Here is an 18,480-nt window from a genome sequence, read left to right on the forward strand (position 1 = left end):
TTCTGTCTTCCTGTTTCCAGATATGCACAGTCTACAGAAAACAGGTTATTTAAATCACAATCAAAATTAGTATAGTACTAGACTGCAGCCAGAAGTAGGTTACAGTAATTCAAATTCATTATTTGAAAACAGATTTACTAATGAAACCTAAAAAAAAACCTTTTTCATACAGGCAAAATTTCCACTGGCACATGCCTGCATTACAGAATAGAATAAGTTCTATTTTGGCAGTTAAAATATTTTGATTTATTTAACCTATTAATTCTGCCTCATCAGTATTTTGATTCTGGCAGCTGTTAATATCGTCTTGTGGTAACAGCTACTCAGATAGTGGCTGGAATTAGGGTAGGCAAGCTTCTGTTCCCCTATCTCTACTTAAAATGTGGAAGAAGGCTTTGTTCATTTAAAATGTTTAGTACAGTGTGACAGTACATCCTTGTTTACTTTCTTTACTTTTCCTCAATGTTTTTTGGTTTCTCCTCTCTGGATCACAGGATGGCCACTATTAATCTGTTCATAGGTCTTATCTTCAGGCTGCATTATCTCTTGAAAAGTTTTTTCCATCTCCACTGGTCCAGCTGGAGGGGTTGTTTTTGGCAAGGTCATCTGAAGAGCACACCACAGAGTAGTGCGTGCTTTGCGTGTTCCTGTGCACATCTCTTTAATGGCCAGTGCAAGAGCAAAAACATCTGTGGGGTAGGGAAAAAGTATTTTATTTTCCTACAGTCTCATAAACTGACTCATAGCATCACCATTTAGGAAACAAATCTGGTTATTTTCACTAGGATTTTGGAAAAGCAATGTCTGGCATTCTGAGCACGTAGCAGATCTGCAAGAATCCATATGGTGAATTTCACAAAAGTATGGCAATTCTCCCTCTCCCCTGGGAGCTTCCTTAAGAGCAAAACTAAATGTGATGGCAACCTCTCACAGCTGTTTTGGAACTTAAAGGGGGAGGGGGACTCCATGCCATAAGCTCAATCAGGATTGCACCCTCGCAGAATTTTAAATACATTTTAAAATGGCGACAGTGAACCCATGGCAGACTCCAATGTGAAATTGCTGGTTCAGTATTTATCAGGAGATTTTATTGTATTCATCTAGGTGTGAATGCAGATGAAGATTTTCTTCCCCACTATAAATCTTCCTTAGTTTAACATAGCTAGAAAGATTGTGTTATTACAAGTCACTGCTTTTGTGAATGACTACTGTTCTCATACTCTTCAGCTTTGCATGAAAATGTTAGAGACAGTTCTGGCCTCCTATACCCACATATGGCTCTATCTGCCAACTGAAGCATACTCATTTAATGAAGTGAGCTCTCTTCCGCAAAAGTGTATGCCATAATAAGTCTGTTAGTCTTTAATGTGCCACAATCCTTTTTTTTCCCCCAGTACCACAAATAACCGTCTGGTAATCCATATCATATGTGGCTGGACTAAATGCTGCATGAGGTATCTTGCAATTCTATTCAGTGTCAAGATATTTGTAAAAGAAGTCATGAATGGGGGTCATGAATAGCCTGAGAATAGTCATTTTTTCACCTTGGATTTCAAACTGCAGCAGGGTTGTTGGGGTTTTTTTTGAGCTTCCACAGCAGACTGTGTTGTAATAGCCCATTTTCCAGGTTTTCTGCATCCTCAATACACTGTTTTGCAAGACAGATATTTTAGGAAAGCACACAGTCCAAGTGTGTAAGTATACCATCTGGAAGGAACCGTGCATGTTTTGCTGTCTTATAAAGGTTCAACCCACATGGTGCCCTTTTTTGCAGTCAGCTCCTCATGGGTGCCATTTCCCCCCACATTTTTAAAAAATCAGTAATTGTTATAGCACTATAAAACCCTTAAGCATCTATTGCTATAACACTATAAAGATTCTATTAAAGAATGAAAAATGTTTAACTGGCATTATATTAATATAGCACTATAACTACCTACTGCCAATTATCTATTTAAAATTATAACCAAACAATTATAGCACATGCATGAAAAAAGAACTCTACAAAAGGTCTAGCAAGTCACCATAGTGTGATGACCACACTGCCAGGAGCCAAAGCTGAGTCACTGGGGAGCATGCATGGAATGGAGAAAAAGACTGAAGAAAGTGCACAGAAGACTCCCTCCCATATGACGGAGTTCCATTGCCAACACAAAGGCATCAGCATTTGCAGAAATGATGAATGCACTGCAGGAAAACCTTGCAAAATGTGCGCAATCACAATCTACCGCTAACAATACATTTAAATAATGATGGCTTAGAAGAAAACAAGGGAAAGAGACGTAGGGCACTGAAATCACTATGGCTAGTATCCCAACCCTGAACTCTACATTGGAGTTCAGCTCTGATATGAAACTTTTGACATGCTAGTAAAAAATCTGTGAAAACATCTTCAGCAATCAGGAGTTAGTGCATTTTATCCAAAGTAATTATGTACTAGACTATTTATTTTAAACATTTATTGGCTGCCTTTCCACCTTAGAGGAGCTCAAGGCAGCTTAGAGTGTGAAACAAAAACAAACAAAAATACATTAAAAACATTGTTAAACACTACCCATACATTAAAAAGTGGCTAACCAAATGCCATCCTAAATTAAACCGTATTCAGCTGCCTCCTGAAGATAGAGAGTGCCCTTTTCTGGGGAGATTGTTCCATAATTGTGAAGCTGACACCAAATAGCCCTTCTTTCATGTACCCAACAACTGAGTTTCTTTGGTTGATGGAACGGTCAGGAAGGCCTCACCCTGTAATCTTAAGTCCTGGGCAGGAATGTATGGGAGAACATGATCCTTCAGTTACCCTAGTCCCAAGCCATGTAGAGCTTTAAAGGATAGAATGCAACACCTTGAATTCGGTTCAGGAGTGGATGGGTAGCCAATATAATAGTTGTAATACTGGGGTCACATGTTCCTGGTAGCTGGCCCCAACCAGCAGTCTAGCAACAGCATGCTGCAGTAGCTGCAGCTTCTGAACTCTCTTCAAGAGTAGCCCCAAATAGAGCACACTGCAATAATCTGGTCAACCTGACTTTTCAAAGGGAGTGTAACTCTATCCAAAATGGGAGATATCACTAGCAAGTCTTATAGTTGGACTGCAGTTCTCAAATCTTGTACTATAAAGTAATCTTGCAAAAAGCCTACTGAATACAACACTATTTTGTAAATCAATTGCCATTCAATATATAATTTATTCTGCAAGTCACAAACCAATATTTAAAAATTCCCCTTTCCTCTAGGCAGAATCCCCAAACTGTCTCAAAATAAACAAAACATCTTTTATACCGATAATCACTAAGAAACAAAGAACCAAAAACTAACAGTGCAATCCTAAACTGAGTTACAACCTTCAAAGTCCAATGAACTTAGACAGGTGTAAATCTGCTTACAACTGTACAGTAAGTCACATCTGCCTGTTCACGTGTAAAATGAAGACTGGAGAGTTTATTTTATTGCTCAAAGCAAAGAGTGCAGATTAGGGAGTTGAAGTCTCCCCAGTCTTACTTTACTAGACCTTCATGGTCTGAAGAACTTTTCTGTCAGCCCAGCTCTCTTCTGGTATTGGAGCAAGGCTGAAAGAAAAATGTTTAAAACACTGAAGTGTGGCAAGGCAAGGAGTTTATCTCACCTCATCCATGCACTCTATTTTGTACAAAAGAATAGTCATGCATGCATGCACACATACACTTCCCATGTGTGAGGTTCTTCCCTCACCAATGACCCTGTCTGGCTATCAGCTGGCCAGTCAGATGCCCAAGGCAGGTGTCCTCAGGCCTCAGATGGGAAGGGAAAGGCGTTGCACCACCTTGTTCCTTCTCCTGCCCTAGCAACAGCAGCACACTCCAACTGTCTCTTCTTTGTTCTTTTTTCCTCTCTGGCCCTCACAGGAACCAGCTTTTAAGGGATTCCTCCCCACACTTCCCTGGCTTTCCTCCTAGTCCTCACCCAGACTTCCTGATTATTGCTTCTCCCAGCCTATCCAGAAGGAGAGTGGGATAGCCTCTGCAGCTCCCTGGCACCACCTTCCCCACCCCAGCCTAGGGTGGGGCATTTGCTCAGCTCTCTGCCTTGCTTGTCCCTGCTGCTGCTGAAGCTTCCTCAGTGGCTCCTTTGGCGGTCTGGAGTCTGAACTTGCCCTGTCCTGGTTGCCAAAACACTCCTGTGGCCCTGGCAGGGACTGGGCTGCCTGTACTGCTGCAAGAAGCAGGTGAGTCAGCTGCAGGGTTGGGAGATGCTGCCCAGGGTTGGGCATGAGCATCAGCTGCTGCTTTTCCAGCATGGAAGGTGGCCTGGGCCTCTGCAGTTGTTCCTGCAGCTGATGGACCAACAAAGGGACCAGTACAGAGCTTTGGGAAGACGCTTGTTGTTGCAATACTGGTGGGGGTGGTGGAAAGGAGGACGGTGCTGCTAGACACCATGTGAACACCTACATAAATATACATAGATACCACTGTCTCATCTGGTCTTGCTGTAGATAAACCAAGTGCTAAAAGAAAACTGCACCTCTGTCATCTTGACATCGTGGAGCTCCTTGCCTCTGTCGATGTGAAGCATTGACAATTTCATCCTTTCTACGGGACTGCACAATGTGAATTGCATCCAGGTGTTTATCAAGAGCAGTAGATATATTTGCATGAAGGGGAGAACTTCGAAGACGTTCCATCTTTCCTAGCAAAGTCACAACCTACAAATATTAAAGGACAGAAGTTCTCTAATTCTGATATGCTGTCAGGAAGAAAAAAGCTGATCTTTCTTTCTTAAAGGCAGCTATTAGAATAAAGTTAACACTCATGACCTAGTCACCAACTAGAATGTTCTAATTTAAGCAAAAGTAGTACACAATTAGTTCTGTAGGTCTAAGCTGGTCTGAGATTCCATTATCTGACAGCAATCCCCCATACTAACCCCTCTGAAGTATGTGCTGGTCCTTAGTTGCCTTGCCTGGCGTTTCCATTGCTGCAAGTAGGGAGGCAACAGCAAGCAAAAGTGTGTGGTGGTGTGGGAAAGAAGATAGGGAAATAATCAGTTAAGGAGTGGAGAACACAAGCTCTTTTGTCTTGTAAAAAGCATTAGAATGCATGAGTGCAAATGAGAGATCAAATGAGAGAGCAAAGGATGTGTGTTTGTATGCTTTTGTCCAGCTTGGGAAGAGAAAGCAATCAGAAATTCTTAATTTCATCCGTTTGCTCCACTGCCAGGAGGAAGGGAGGCAGCAGCTGGCAAGAAAGAAGTATATGAGCCTCCAAGCAGGGGGAGATCAGAATATGATTAATAAATTAAAAGATCATTTTCAAGACTGTTGGTGTGACCTGAAGGGCAAGAGCACAATGGCTCTTGGCCCATGACTCAGCCTGAGACAAGCAGCCAAGAGCCCAACCACGGCACACACTGACTGGAAGAAAGTCCCCCACTACAGGGCCATTTCCAGACGGCTTACCTTCTGCCGCTCCATGCCGCAACGTCGCGGCTCGTGCCGGAGAAAACGCGAAATAGCACGTTTTCTCGCGCGAGTTTTGCGCAACATTGCGCAAAACTCGCGCGAGAAAACGCGGTATTTCGCGTTCACCCCAGCACGAGCTGCGACATTGCAGCATGGAGCGGCAGAAGGTAAGCCGTCTGGAAATGGCCCAGGAGAAAAAGAGCTTCACCACTTACATCTGTGGAGATCAGGAACAACTGGCACAGAAACGCTACCTGTTGGACAGTGCTAACATCAACACATTACAGCTGTAGTCTTGTACTGTTTTATGGTCTCTAGCATGCTGAATGTAAGGTGTTTGTGGCATACTATTGTGGTTGTAGGGGCAATCTTTATCTGAACTAGAATATATGGCGAAGACACTATCTCATTGCAGACGGAAGCTGGCAGATACAAGAGTGGGCTTTATCAAAGACGGCCATTATCAGACAAGGATGCTCGTGGCCTACCTAACCTCTGCAGCATCCCTAGAGTTGACAGTACAGGTCCCCCTCTTCCCTCCACTCCTTCATACTATGAAATGCCAGAAAATTGGAAGAAAATGATGTGGTGTGTCTATCCCAATTAACACCACCTGGTTATGCAATCCTCCACCAAACCCACACACAGATGGCTGGGGAAGAGGGGTTGCTATTATCTTCTGTGAATCTTTTAACTTCTCTAGAATCCTGATGCAGATTATAGCTAGCATTGATTGTACACTCCTTATATAGGGAATTAAGAATAGATTAAGTATTCTGCTGGTTTATCAGCCACCTAGTTCCCTAATAGGCACCCTTCTTGAGTTGGCAGAGGTGCTCTTGGACGTGGTGACTTCAACATTCATGCCAAATACTCCTCATCAGGGCTGGCCCAAGATTTTATAGCTTCTCTGATTGCCCTGAGCCTCTTTCAAACAGTGACAAGCCCCAGAAATGAAAGAGGACGTAATCTTTTGCACTGAGCCTTTAAGAAGAGGTCTTCTTTCAGAACTGGATATTCAACCTGAACCATGGTCTGACCCTTGTCTGCTGAAGGCAAAGGTGAATATGACCCTGACATGCTGAAATAAGAGGATCCATTAAAATGATCTGCCCACAGAGGCTCATGGATCTTTCTGGATTCCAAAATGTTCTGCAGGATTTTAGAATTCCTAACACATTCTCTGTTGAGGCTGCAGTGGGAGTTTGGAATACGAAGCTTCTCCAAGCTACTGACAAAACTGTTCCTTGTTGGCCTCTCCCACACTTGGGGCAGAAGTCTGTCCCACAATTTACCACAAAGTTGGGTGACCTAAAGACATCTAGATAGATGCTGCTGAAAAACTTGCACTGAATCAGATACAACATGCTACAGAGCCTACTAGAACACCTATGAAGTGACAGTGATAGTGGCAAAGAAACGTGCTTTCTCTGCAACCGGTAGATCAGCTGGCTTACAACCATCCCAGTCATTTAAGGTATCTCAACACCTTCTGCCTCATAAATCTGAACCTTTACTGTCTCAACAACAAACAATTAGGTGTGACACCTTTGCAAAGCTGTTTGCTGACAAAACAGCATGACTATGCTCTTACCTGGATGCTGGCTTAAATTTTGCCAAGGTGGGAGAAATGCTTAATACACTGTCTGGTCCACCTATGGACCATTTTGACCCAGTTAGTCACGGATATAGATTGCATCCTCGCCATTCTGGCTGCTGAAATTATGTAAACACCACACAAATGAGCCTTTGATGGCTACCATAAATCAGTCTAATTCAAGTTGCCTTTCCCCAGCCACTTGCTACTTAAAAAATCATCCCTAGACAAAAATTATGTTATGTCTGTGTACAGCCATGCCATGATTGTTTGGTTATGTCACTGATGCCATAGTATATTGAATGTTTAATGCTAACCTGATGTATTCTCTCCTTAGCCATGTTCTTTCCATATTGTAACTGTTATTTCTCCAGACCCTCTAGCCAGGATGGGCCTCTCATGTTATCTCACAGAACTATGCATCTCCCAACTAGAGACGACCTTGGAGACTCCAGACGCCTGCTTTTGCTACTTTGCCCAGACGCTGGGAACCTATTATTGTGTACTCACTGTTTAGCCATAACTATAAAGGGTTCTCACAGGACCCATGTAACCTTGTGCGCCAAAACCTTAACAGTTGCTGGAGCGTGGGAAACTCAAGTATAATATAGACTTTTTGTTTTGCCTTGTCACTCCTACCAAGCTCCATGATGGAGTTCAAACCTGAACTGTAAAGAGCCTAATAAAAGCTTTTCTACTGGAATCAATGCGTGTTCACTGGAGAGGGGCTGAGGGATTTACCTGCCAGGAACTGAGAGCTGTGGCCAATTATCACCCAGTCTCTAGTCCACCCTTTCTAGGCAAACTGATCAAGAGAGCAATGGCAGCCCAACTCCAGGCCTTCTGCAATACTATGCTGGACTCGAACTTTGCTCAACTACTACAGACCATCCACCTGAAACTATCTGTTGGAGACCGGATATGTTCAGGGTGGGAATTATCTTCCGGGGCTCACAGGGTACAATCTTACCCCATGTTATTCAACCTCTATGTAAAGCCTTCAGGAAAAATCATTCATAGCTATGGAACTGGATGTCATCAATATATGAATGACACCCAGTTCTATATTTCCCTATACAAATTCCCTACTGATGCACTAGAAGTCCTAAGTCACTGTGGTCAAGCAGCTGAAAGCGAACAAATTGAAACTGAACCCAGACACGATGGAAGTGATAATCGTTAAGAAGATGGAGATATTGAAGGACACCATGATCCCCACTTTCAATGAGGTTCAGCTGACCCTTGCAGGCTCAGTTAAGAGCCTAGAGGTTATACTAGATTCCACACTAGCGACAGAAAAGCAAGTTAATGCAGCGGCAAAAAATGCCTCCTTCCAACTCAGTCTAGCCCAGAAAATGGCCTCCTATCTTGACATGGCCAATTCAGCTATCTGAATCCATGGCATGGTAGCCTCAAGATTGGACTACAGTAATGCACTCTACATATGTCTCCCCTTTAAATCAACCTGGAAATTCCAGTTAGTGCAGAATGCTGCAGCTGATCTATTATAAGGAGCTAGACAGAGCATGCATATTATTCCCATCCTGCAGACACTCCATTGGCTACCCATCAGTTACTGGGCCCAATTCAAGTTATTGGCTATCACATACAAAGCAGTTCATGGCCTTGGACCCTCATTTCTAAAAGACTGCCTCGGTATTAACCACAGCAGCTTCACTCATCTGAACAGGACCTTCTACAGGTGTCACTTTGTGCATGGGCAAAATTAACAGCTGCACATACATGCACATTCTTTACAGTGGCCCCCACCTTATAGAATGGTCTGCCTGGAAGGTCAGAAAAGTTCCCCCTCTCCTAGCTTTCTGCAAAGTGTGCAAAACCAAATTATTCAAGAGGCTTTTCTTACACAGGTAATAGGGCTGTGCTGTAAAGAAATGGTTCAGAGACGATATTACTATGTACCATCTTTTGCTGTAAGTATGGTCCTACTGGATAGTTCCACAATGTTTAATATGTCATAGTAATCTGCTTATGCTTTGTTTCAACATTGTACTTCACCTATGTATCAGATTTCTCGTTTTCAGATTTCTGCTATCTTTACCCTATTGTATTGTTTATTGAATGCCCCAGCTGTTGATGGTATTGACTTTATCTGCCTTGATTCTCAGTGAGAAAAGCAGACTATAAATAACATATTGTGGTAGAAAATGCCATCAAGTCACAAGTGACTTATGGCAATCTAATAGGGTTTCCAAGGCAAGAGATGTTCAGAGATAGTTTGCCACTGCATGCTTCTGCATAATGATCCTGGTCTCCCATTCAAGTACTAATCAGGGTCATCCCTACTTAGCTTCCAAGATCTGATGAGATTATACTAGCCTGGGCTATGCAAGTCAGGGCATCATAATAAAATTAACTTGTTCACTGCTCTGGGTAAGGCACTAATCTGTCTAAAAGAGCGGTATATAAGCACAATTATTATTAAGAGGACTTCTGGTTGGGGTAATGGCGAGACCGATGTGATTCGGAGCTCTGGATCATCCGAGGTGCTGTTTTTTGGGCTGGTGGGGCTCTCAGATCGCCCACAGCCCCCAGATTTTAGCTAGAAATCCGGCAGGAAAGCTTTTAGCCCTGAGAGTGAAGGGTCTCGGCGGGTGGGAGACTCTGAATTAAGGGCTTTCCTCCCAAGCCTTGAGATCCTCCTCGGAGAAGGGCGGCCAAAATCTCTGCAGCAGCTTTGGGAGTCATTAAATTGACATAGGCTCGTCGTTCCCCAAGCCTCAGGAACGGAATTGAACAGATTTGGACGTTTGAAGCAGTGAGTACATCCCAAGACGTTTGTGTTAAGTTAAGATTACTATCTCCCCCAACAGACCGTTTTACTAAATAAAGACCGTAATTTTAAAAGAACTAAAGACTGAGTTACCAAGCTGAAAAAGTATATTAAAAGACTGAGTAATTTAATTGAAGTTTGGAGAGTGAGAAAAAGTTAAAAAGAGCTAAGAAGAATATTGTTTTGCATACCTGCGGTTGGGGAGATAGCGACGCGGTGGGCGGATCGTGGGAATTGAAAGGCGTGCCGCATGACAGGAAGTGGAGGACAATAGACGGAGAGGAGATAGAGAGAAAGAGCGGCGAGGGAGGTCAGGAAGATCAGGAGGACCCGGAAGAAAAATAAAGTTGGAAGAGGAAGTGAAGTACCCACCATTGAAAGTAAGGGAAAGGAAACGGAAGTAAAGGATTCACCATTGAAAGTAAGGGAAGATCATCGGTGTGACAGCATTACCATAGAGAAAGATCGCCCGACATTTTAAATCATAGAGAAACATCGCCCGACATTTTAAGGGTAAGGGAAGCCTCAATTGCCATTTTAATTGAGGGCAAATGTTTAAAAATTTTGATATATAAAAATAGAGACTTGCATTAAAAAGAAGACGGAGTTAAGAAAGAGAGCTGATTCGTGGGGACCCAAGGCAAGTCCGATGGCCTCCAAAAAAGAAAAGGACTGGCAGGTTGCCATTGAGAACTTGGATAAGAAAATAACAGAGGGAAATAAAGAAATTCGGGAGATGATACAACAATTACAGCAAAATTTAATGACGGAAATGAAAGAAGCGATTAAATCGGAAATTATGGAAGTTAAAAAAGAGATGGAGGCAATAAAAACAGATTTACAGAATACCCAACAAAAGGTGCAAGAAATGCAACAGATGGTGCAGGATGGGGGGAAAAAGCAGAGGCTATACAGAATGAGACTGTGAGTATGGGCGAAAGAATTGTGATGATGGAATGCAAAGCAATGGACAAACAGATTCATATGAGGGCAGTTCCGGAAAAAATGGATGGATCTGCTCTTAAACAAGTAGCTGAAATACTGGCAAAATTTTGGGGGCAAACAGAGGAGGAAATGATGACTCATTTGGATATCGTGTATAGAGTCAATTCAAAATATGCAGAACAAAAGAACATGCCAAGAGATATTATTGTCCAATTGACCACAAGGAGAATGAAGGAAGAAATTATTAGAAGACACTTTGAAACTCCACTGGAAATAGCCGGGACACAGATTCGAATCATGAAAGAAGTACCACGTAAAGTACTCCAGGATCAGAAAAAGTATAGAGATTTAACACAAAAGCTGAGGGCAGCGGAAATTAGATATAGATGGGAGCTACCGGAAGGAGTGACTTTTGAATTTCAATCAGGGAGACAAGTGATTAAATCGAAATATGCTATGGATGTCTTTCTGATGGAGAATGGAAAAGACTTTCCTAGCTCATCCAGATTATAATTATGGAGTACAAATTAATTTCATGGAATGTTAATGGACTTAATTCACCCTCTAAACGCAAAGCTGTGTTACATTGGTTATCTAAACAAAGAAGTAACTTGATTTGTCTACAAGAGACTCACATTAGGGATCAAGATGTTAAATATTTAATTAACAAAAAGTTAGGAAAACAATTTGTTTCGGCAACAAAGCAAAAAAATAGGGGAATTGCTATATATATAAAGGAAGAATTGCAACCTAAATTAATAGTGTTTGATAAAAATGGAAGATACCTGGCTGTGGAATGTTTATGTAATGCAAAGAAAACTTTGGTACTCGGACTATATGTGCCAAATGGTTCCAAGGATATATTTTTTAAAGATTTACGAGAACAAATGGCGCAATGGACTTATGATCAGGTAATTATAGCCGGAGATTTTAACGGAGTGGTAGATTTGCAATTGGATAAAAGTTCATCAACAAGTAAAGTAAGGACGGGGAAATTACCAAAGTCTTTTTTTGAAATTCAGGAACAAGAAAATTTAGAAGATGTTTAGAGAAAATATAATTCTAAAGTGAAGCAGTATACTTTTTTTTCAACTAGTCACCAATCTTTCTCTAGAATAGATATGATCTGGGCGTCTAAAGAACTGGTAGTGTTTACAAAAGAGACTGACATACTACCGAAAGTTAGCTCGGATCATAATCCTGTGATGGGGAGATTTGGAATGAAACATAAGAAACGGAGATGGAGAATTAATGAGGATCTTTTGAGTGACCCAGAATGCGTTGAGGTGCAGAGAAAAGAAACGAAGTTTTTTATTCAGTGTAATGTGGGCAAAGAGGTGCCAATGCACATGGTCTGGGACACATATAAAGCTGTAATTAGAGGTGTGTTGATGGACTTAAATGGCAGAGAGAAGAGGAAAAAAGAAGCGAAATTAAAAGAGATTCAGGGGGAAATTATTCAAGTAGAACAACAACTGAAAAAGAGGCCAGGTAAAAAGAAATTGTTGTATGAAATAAAGTTATTGCAAGAACAAATTAGGGTTATGGAAAATAAAGAAGTGGAGTGGGAGCTGAAGAAAATGAAGCAAAAATCATTCGAAGGAGCTAATAAACCAGGGAGATATTTGGTGTGGCAATTAAAGAAAAAGAGAGAAAAGAACAATAAGTAGAATTATAGAAGAGGGGAAGGGATTATATGATCAAGGATCAACTGAGAGAGCATTCTATAAATACTATGCCAAGCTATATCAGAAAAAAATAGTGGACTATGAAAAGATAAAGAGTTTACTTTGACAGGATTGATTTACCAAAAATGCCGGAGAAGTTGAGAGAGAAGCTTAGTGCTGAGATAACAATAATGGAAGTTTTACAAGCAATACAAGCTACTACAGTTGGTAAAGCTCCGGGACCAGATGGAATTACAGCAAAATTTTATAAAGTGATGGCGGAGGATTTGAAACAACTGATGCAAAAAGTGATGAATGAGATATTGGAAGGGGCTGAGATGCCAGATACATGGAATGAGGCTAATATTACACTGATACCGAAGGAGACATTAGATTTAAGTAATGTTAAGAACTACAGACCAATATCTCTAACTAATAATGACTATAAAATATATGCAAAGATATTAGCGGAAAGACTCAAGGCGTGGCTAGTGGAATTCATAGATGAAGACCAAGCTGGCTTTTTACCGGAAAGGCAAATAAAAGATAACCTACAAGTATTGCTGAATGCCATTGAGTATTATGACAAAAATCCAGGGAAGCAGGTTGGTTTTTTCTTTGTGGATGCGGAGAAAGCGTTTGACAATTTGAACTGGGATTTTATGTTTGCAACAATGGAGAAGATGCAGTTGGGAGCGAAATTTATGCAAGCAATAAAGGCAATATACAAAAACCAATCTGCAAATATAATTGTTAACTCGGATGTAACAAAAAAGCTGGAAATAAGAAAAGGAACAAGACAAGGGTTTCCCCACTTCTGTTTGTAATGGTACTGGAGATTTTACTTAGGCAAATAAGAGAAGATAATTCAATAAGAGGACTGAGGACAAAAGGATTTGAATATAAAGTGAGAGCTTTTGCTCATGACATAATGGTGATAGTGGAGGATCCAATAGAGTGCATGCCTAAATTGATGAAGAAAATGAAAGACTTTGGAGATTTAGCGGGATTTGTAATAAATAAGGTGAAGTCCAAAATACTGTGTAAAAATATGACTAAACAACAACAAAAGGAGTTGATGGATAAGGTGGAATGTGAAGTAGTGAACAAAGTTAAATACTTGGGAGTGGAAGTGACTGAAAAATATTGACTTATATAAGAATAACTATGACAAGTTATGGCAACAAATAGATAAAGATATGATTAGATGGAATAAAATGAACTTGTCATGGTTAGGTCGTATTGCAGTAATCAAGATGAATGTTCTTCCAAGAATGATGTTTCTACTACAGACAATACCTATTGTTAAAGATAGTTAACAATTTGAAAAGTGGCAGAGAACGATCTTAAATTTTGTTTGGGCTGGAAAGAAACCCAGAGTTAAAATGAAAATATTGTACGATGCAAAAGAAAGAGGAGGTTTGCAATTACCAAATTTTAAATTATACCATGATGCGGTATGTTTGGACTGGTTAATGGAATGGTTGTAATTGAAGCATTTGAAGCTATTAGCACTGGAAGGATACAATAAATTATTTGGATGGCATGCATATCTATGGTATGGCAAAGTGAAAGCAGACTCTATGTTTTTACACCATTATGTAAGAAGAAGTTTGTTTGTTGTATGGAACAAATACAAGAAATACATGGAAGAGTCTATACCAATGTGGATTATCCCTGCGGAAGTAGTAAACCCAAGAACAGAATATGCAGGGGAAGACTGGTTGACATATAAAGAGATTCTTGAGATAAAGCAGAACAATTATTTGCTTAAAGGTAATGATGAATTGCCATTCCAATATGGATGGTTTCAATATATGCAGATAAAAGATTTATATGAGAAGGACAAAAGGAAAAATGGTTTTAGATTACAAAATTCTGAGTTTGAGAACTGTTTGCTTCAGGGGGGGAAGAAAATAATTTCTAAAATATATAAGATATTGCTGAAATGGTTTACAGAGGAGGAAGTTGTTAAAGTTCAGATGGTCAAATGGGCAATAAATTGTAATAAGGAAATTTCAATGGAAGCTTGGGAAAAGGTATGGAAAAATGTAGTTAAGATTTCAGTATGTACCACTGTGCGTGAAAATGTATACAAAATGTTGTATAGTGTTATGCACAGATGTGGAAGACTCAGGAGATACCATCTATGGAAGATTGGATTTTGAAAGTTTTGAACATGGCAGAAATGGACAAACTAACAAGGAAATTGAAAGAACAAGAAGAATTGGACTATACATTAAGCTGGGAAAAATTCAAGAAATATGTGGAGAAAAAGTGGGACATGAAGGGGAAATTGTGGTCTTTGGAGAATTAGGGGAGATAGTAACTTACTTAAGCTTAAAAAGGGGTATATTTTACTGTATTTTTATATTTATAGGGGAGTATAAGTATGAGTAATAAGGTTATAGGGAGTATATGTGAAATATAGACAATATAGTTAATTGGTATGTAAGGAATAGTAGGTTATATATATATATATGTAGTTTTGCTTTAGTTAGTATATGTACTTATATGATTTTTATATTTTCAATTAAGATAAGCAATATAGTTAGTGTAGGTAGTTAAGATAAGTAAAGAGATTTGATTAGTATGTATAATATAGATATATATTATAGATTTTAAGAATGTATATAATATACTTTTTAGATTAAGTTGGGTATGGAAAACTGCGGGGAGTCACCAGAAAAAAAGGGGGGGAAGGATGGGGGAAAATGTAATGGGGTGGATAATGATAATGTTTTTTATGTTTATGTTTGTAAACCCATCCAATAAAAATTCTTAAAAAAATATAAGCACAATTATTATTATTATTTAAAATGCAATGTGGAATCAACTATAATACTGCTTCCAGATGATTGTGGAGCAGTTAGTCCTTCAGCAATGCAAAATGACCTTCATCTAGCTATTCTATCTCTAATCTTTATTTATAAAATTCAATGTTTTCTACGTGTTTAATAATTTGACTTGAAAATCCATATTGTAACTTGAATTGTAATATACTCACTTCCTCAAGTGATCAGCTCTGCATGCATTTTAAAGCCTGTGACAGCAGAGATAGGACTATCATAAACCACTTACAATTGAGGGGGAAGATGCAGGGATAAGAACAATGGACTACATTATACAGTATACTTCTTGAACTACTGGACAAAATATGAAAATAAAAGAGATAATATGATTATAATTAAAAGGGCTTATCTTAGAGGATTGATTGTGGAAAATGCTGATTATATTGTCAATTTACTTCAGTGCCAATAAATTTTGCACATATTCACAGATACCCAACAAAGGCTTAAGTAAGAGAGCCAGTTTGTGTAGTGGTTAAGAGCACGGGACTCTAATCTGGAGAGCCGGGTTTGATTCCCCACTCCTCCACTTGAAGCCAGCTGGGTGACCTTGGGCTAGTCACAGTTCTCTGGAGCTCTCTCAGCCCCACCCACCTCACAGGGTGTTTTGTTGTGGGGATAATAATGACATACTTTAAACCGCTCTGAGTGGGCATTAAGTTGTCCTGAAGGGCGGTATATAAATAGAATGTTATTATTATAATGTTGTGATGGTGCAAAAGCTCAATGGTGCCTAGAACCTCTTTTCATAGCATTCTTGTAGCTAGCGTCAGACAGGGTTTGAAGACTTCATGCTGTTCCACAGTCCTATACCTTTCCTTTCCCTCCTACCCTGATTTCAACACCAGGGTAATGGGCAATTCACAGAGAAAAAGTGCATCATAGCCATAGTGACTAAAAGGAATCTCCATATTTATTATTTATTTAAAACATTTATTAGCCACCTTTCTACCTTACAGTACACAAGGAAGCCTACAACATACATAAAATACATAAAAGACCTCAATTTAAAATCACAATTTAAAAGTATTAATCCATTAGCCAATCAAGAAACATTCACAGTACAAGAGAAGGATCTAATGAACTGATCGAGTACATTCAAACCTGACAAGCTGTACTATACCTATGCACAACTCTTACAAATTGCTCAAAGTGCAAACCAGTGAAATGTTGAATTATGGGGTCACAGCAGATAAAGCAGTCTCCAGATGCAAGATAGTTTTTCTGCAGATATACAGAGCATATACATATGTACAACATATAAATATACAAAACAACAAACCTCTGAATACCAAAGCTAGAAGGCAACATCAGGGGAAGGCCTCAGCCCTGTCTGTTGGCTCTCCAGGTAAGTTGATTAGCTGCTATGTGAAACAGTATACTCAAGTAAATGGATCACTGGTCTGGTCCAGCAGGGCTTTTTTTATATTCTAGCTCTTTTTTTGCTACTCTGCTGCTGATTGGCTTGTTTCTGACTATCTAGTGAGGTTTGCCTTATTCCTACCTTCCTCCAAGGAAACATGTTATTGATATTCCCTGTTGAGTGAGCCTACTGGCTGCTATGCCAGTAATGCATTCATATCCGGGGCTTCAGATTGATCTCTACCCATGGCCAATTTGGGAGCATGACATCTTTATGAAGGCAGAAATTCCATTTTAACTCTTTTTCTTCATCACGAAATAGTCTAGAGTCAGAAGTTCTGTTGGAGTTCCCTAGGAAATAAAGGATCAACTAGCAGAGGCTGGAGAAGAGCTTAGTTGTGTGCTGAAGCATCTGCATCAGAATACTAATACCACGGAGAAGCTGAAATGGAAGACTGCTTGTGCCATTTATGGGACTTGCAGAGTTGATCCTGACTTGGACTGTTACATCTGTCAAAATACAGAGCTGCTGTAGCACAGTTGTTTTCAGCTGCAAATCAGCACTCTACTGGTTCGAATCCCACTACTGTAATGAGCTCAGTAGGTGGCCTTGGGTAAGCCATGCCTCTCAGCCCCAGCTCCCCAGCTGTATTGTAGGGATAATAACAACACTAACTTGTTCACTGCTCTGGTGGGGCACTAATCGGTCTAGAAGAGCAGTATATAAGCACAGTTATTATTATTTAGACATTGAAAATAACTCACTCTGGCTTGTTCTCGCAACTGGTCAACAATTAAACGATCAACTCTGGATGGATTTGATGTCAATCTGGGAATTGGAGTATTATTAGTACTAGACACCTTCTTCCCTGGATAAATCTTGGCAAGAGCTGACTCGGTCTGAAAAATATTAGAATAATTAATTTGTCAAATTAAAATGATAGATGATCTTTCTGTGATGAGGAAGTTTATTTTCTTTCTTCTTTTGGGATGCAAAAGATGGCATTATCAGCCATAAATATAGTTACTAGTTAGATTCTGATCATGAAGTAAAACCATTCACCTATGCTCTTGAATTTCAAAATAAAAAGTCTGGGTCCTCCAGCACATATCTACATTACATTTCTAGCTAAGGAAATCTCAGATGGTTCCAAGTTTAATAAAATACACGTCCCTTCTTCAGTCAAATGTGCTACTTTATTCTACATAATACTAATGTATGGTATTTACTGGTACTGCCATATTGTTCAAGAGAACATCTATTATAGGAGTAAAATAATATTGCAACTTGACCACCACTGATGTAGAAAAATACAGATGTTGGAATTACACAGAAAGGGTACACCTCAAATCCACTAAGGGCAATGGGTGGTTTCCCTAGCGACTTCAACATTCACAAAATCTTGAAAATGCTGTCTATATAAGCTGTTTTATGTAATAAGCTATCTATATAATATATACATATAATAAGCTGTCTATATAATGCTGTCTATGTAAGCTCGAAAATGTATATCCTCTTTTTTTGCTAGTTCAATGAGAACTGCTGTTTTATGTTTGGTATCTCTCAATTATAGGATATTGTGGAGATCTAATAACCACCACAAGTACTAATGACTCTAATTCACAGAGTAGCCATAAATCAAAAGCACCTTGACAGCACACAAATAACATGCACACACATCTCTCAAATTTGCATTATCTGTTTTTTAAATTCTCCTTCAGTGATTTGAAGCCTAGTAGGAGTGGGGAAGTATCTGAATACACTACAAGGATGTGTATGCAATTGTGGAAGTTGAATTGGTGAGCTCTGTTCTTCTCTCTGTCAGCAA

General features: G+C 39.8%; 1 protein-coding gene across 1 annotated transcript in view; it reads right to left on the reverse strand.

Moving 5' to 3' along the window:
- The window catches only part of MEIOC (meiosis specific with coiled-coil domain), a 37,689-nt gene continuing 19,209 nt past the window's right edge, over window positions 1-18,480 (reverse strand). The window contains exons 6-8 of the mRNA XM_054995216.1: window positions 17,417-17,551; window positions 4,501-4,681; window positions 1-689 (exon numbers count right to left, since the gene is read on the reverse strand). Of these exons, the coding sequence (XP_054851191.1) occupies window positions 460-689; window positions 4,501-4,681; window positions 17,417-17,551 (546 nt within the window). The 3' untranslated portion in view covers window positions 1-459. The remainder of the gene's footprint in view (window positions 690-4,500; window positions 4,682-17,416; window positions 17,552-18,480) is intronic.

Source organism: Eublepharis macularius, chromosome 12, assembly GCF_028583425.1.
Source record: "Eublepharis macularius isolate TG4126 chromosome 12, MPM_Emac_v1.0, whole genome shotgun sequence".
In the NCBI taxonomy this organism is placed as follows: Eukaryota; Metazoa; Chordata; class Lepidosauria; order Squamata; family Eublepharidae; genus Eublepharis; species Eublepharis macularius.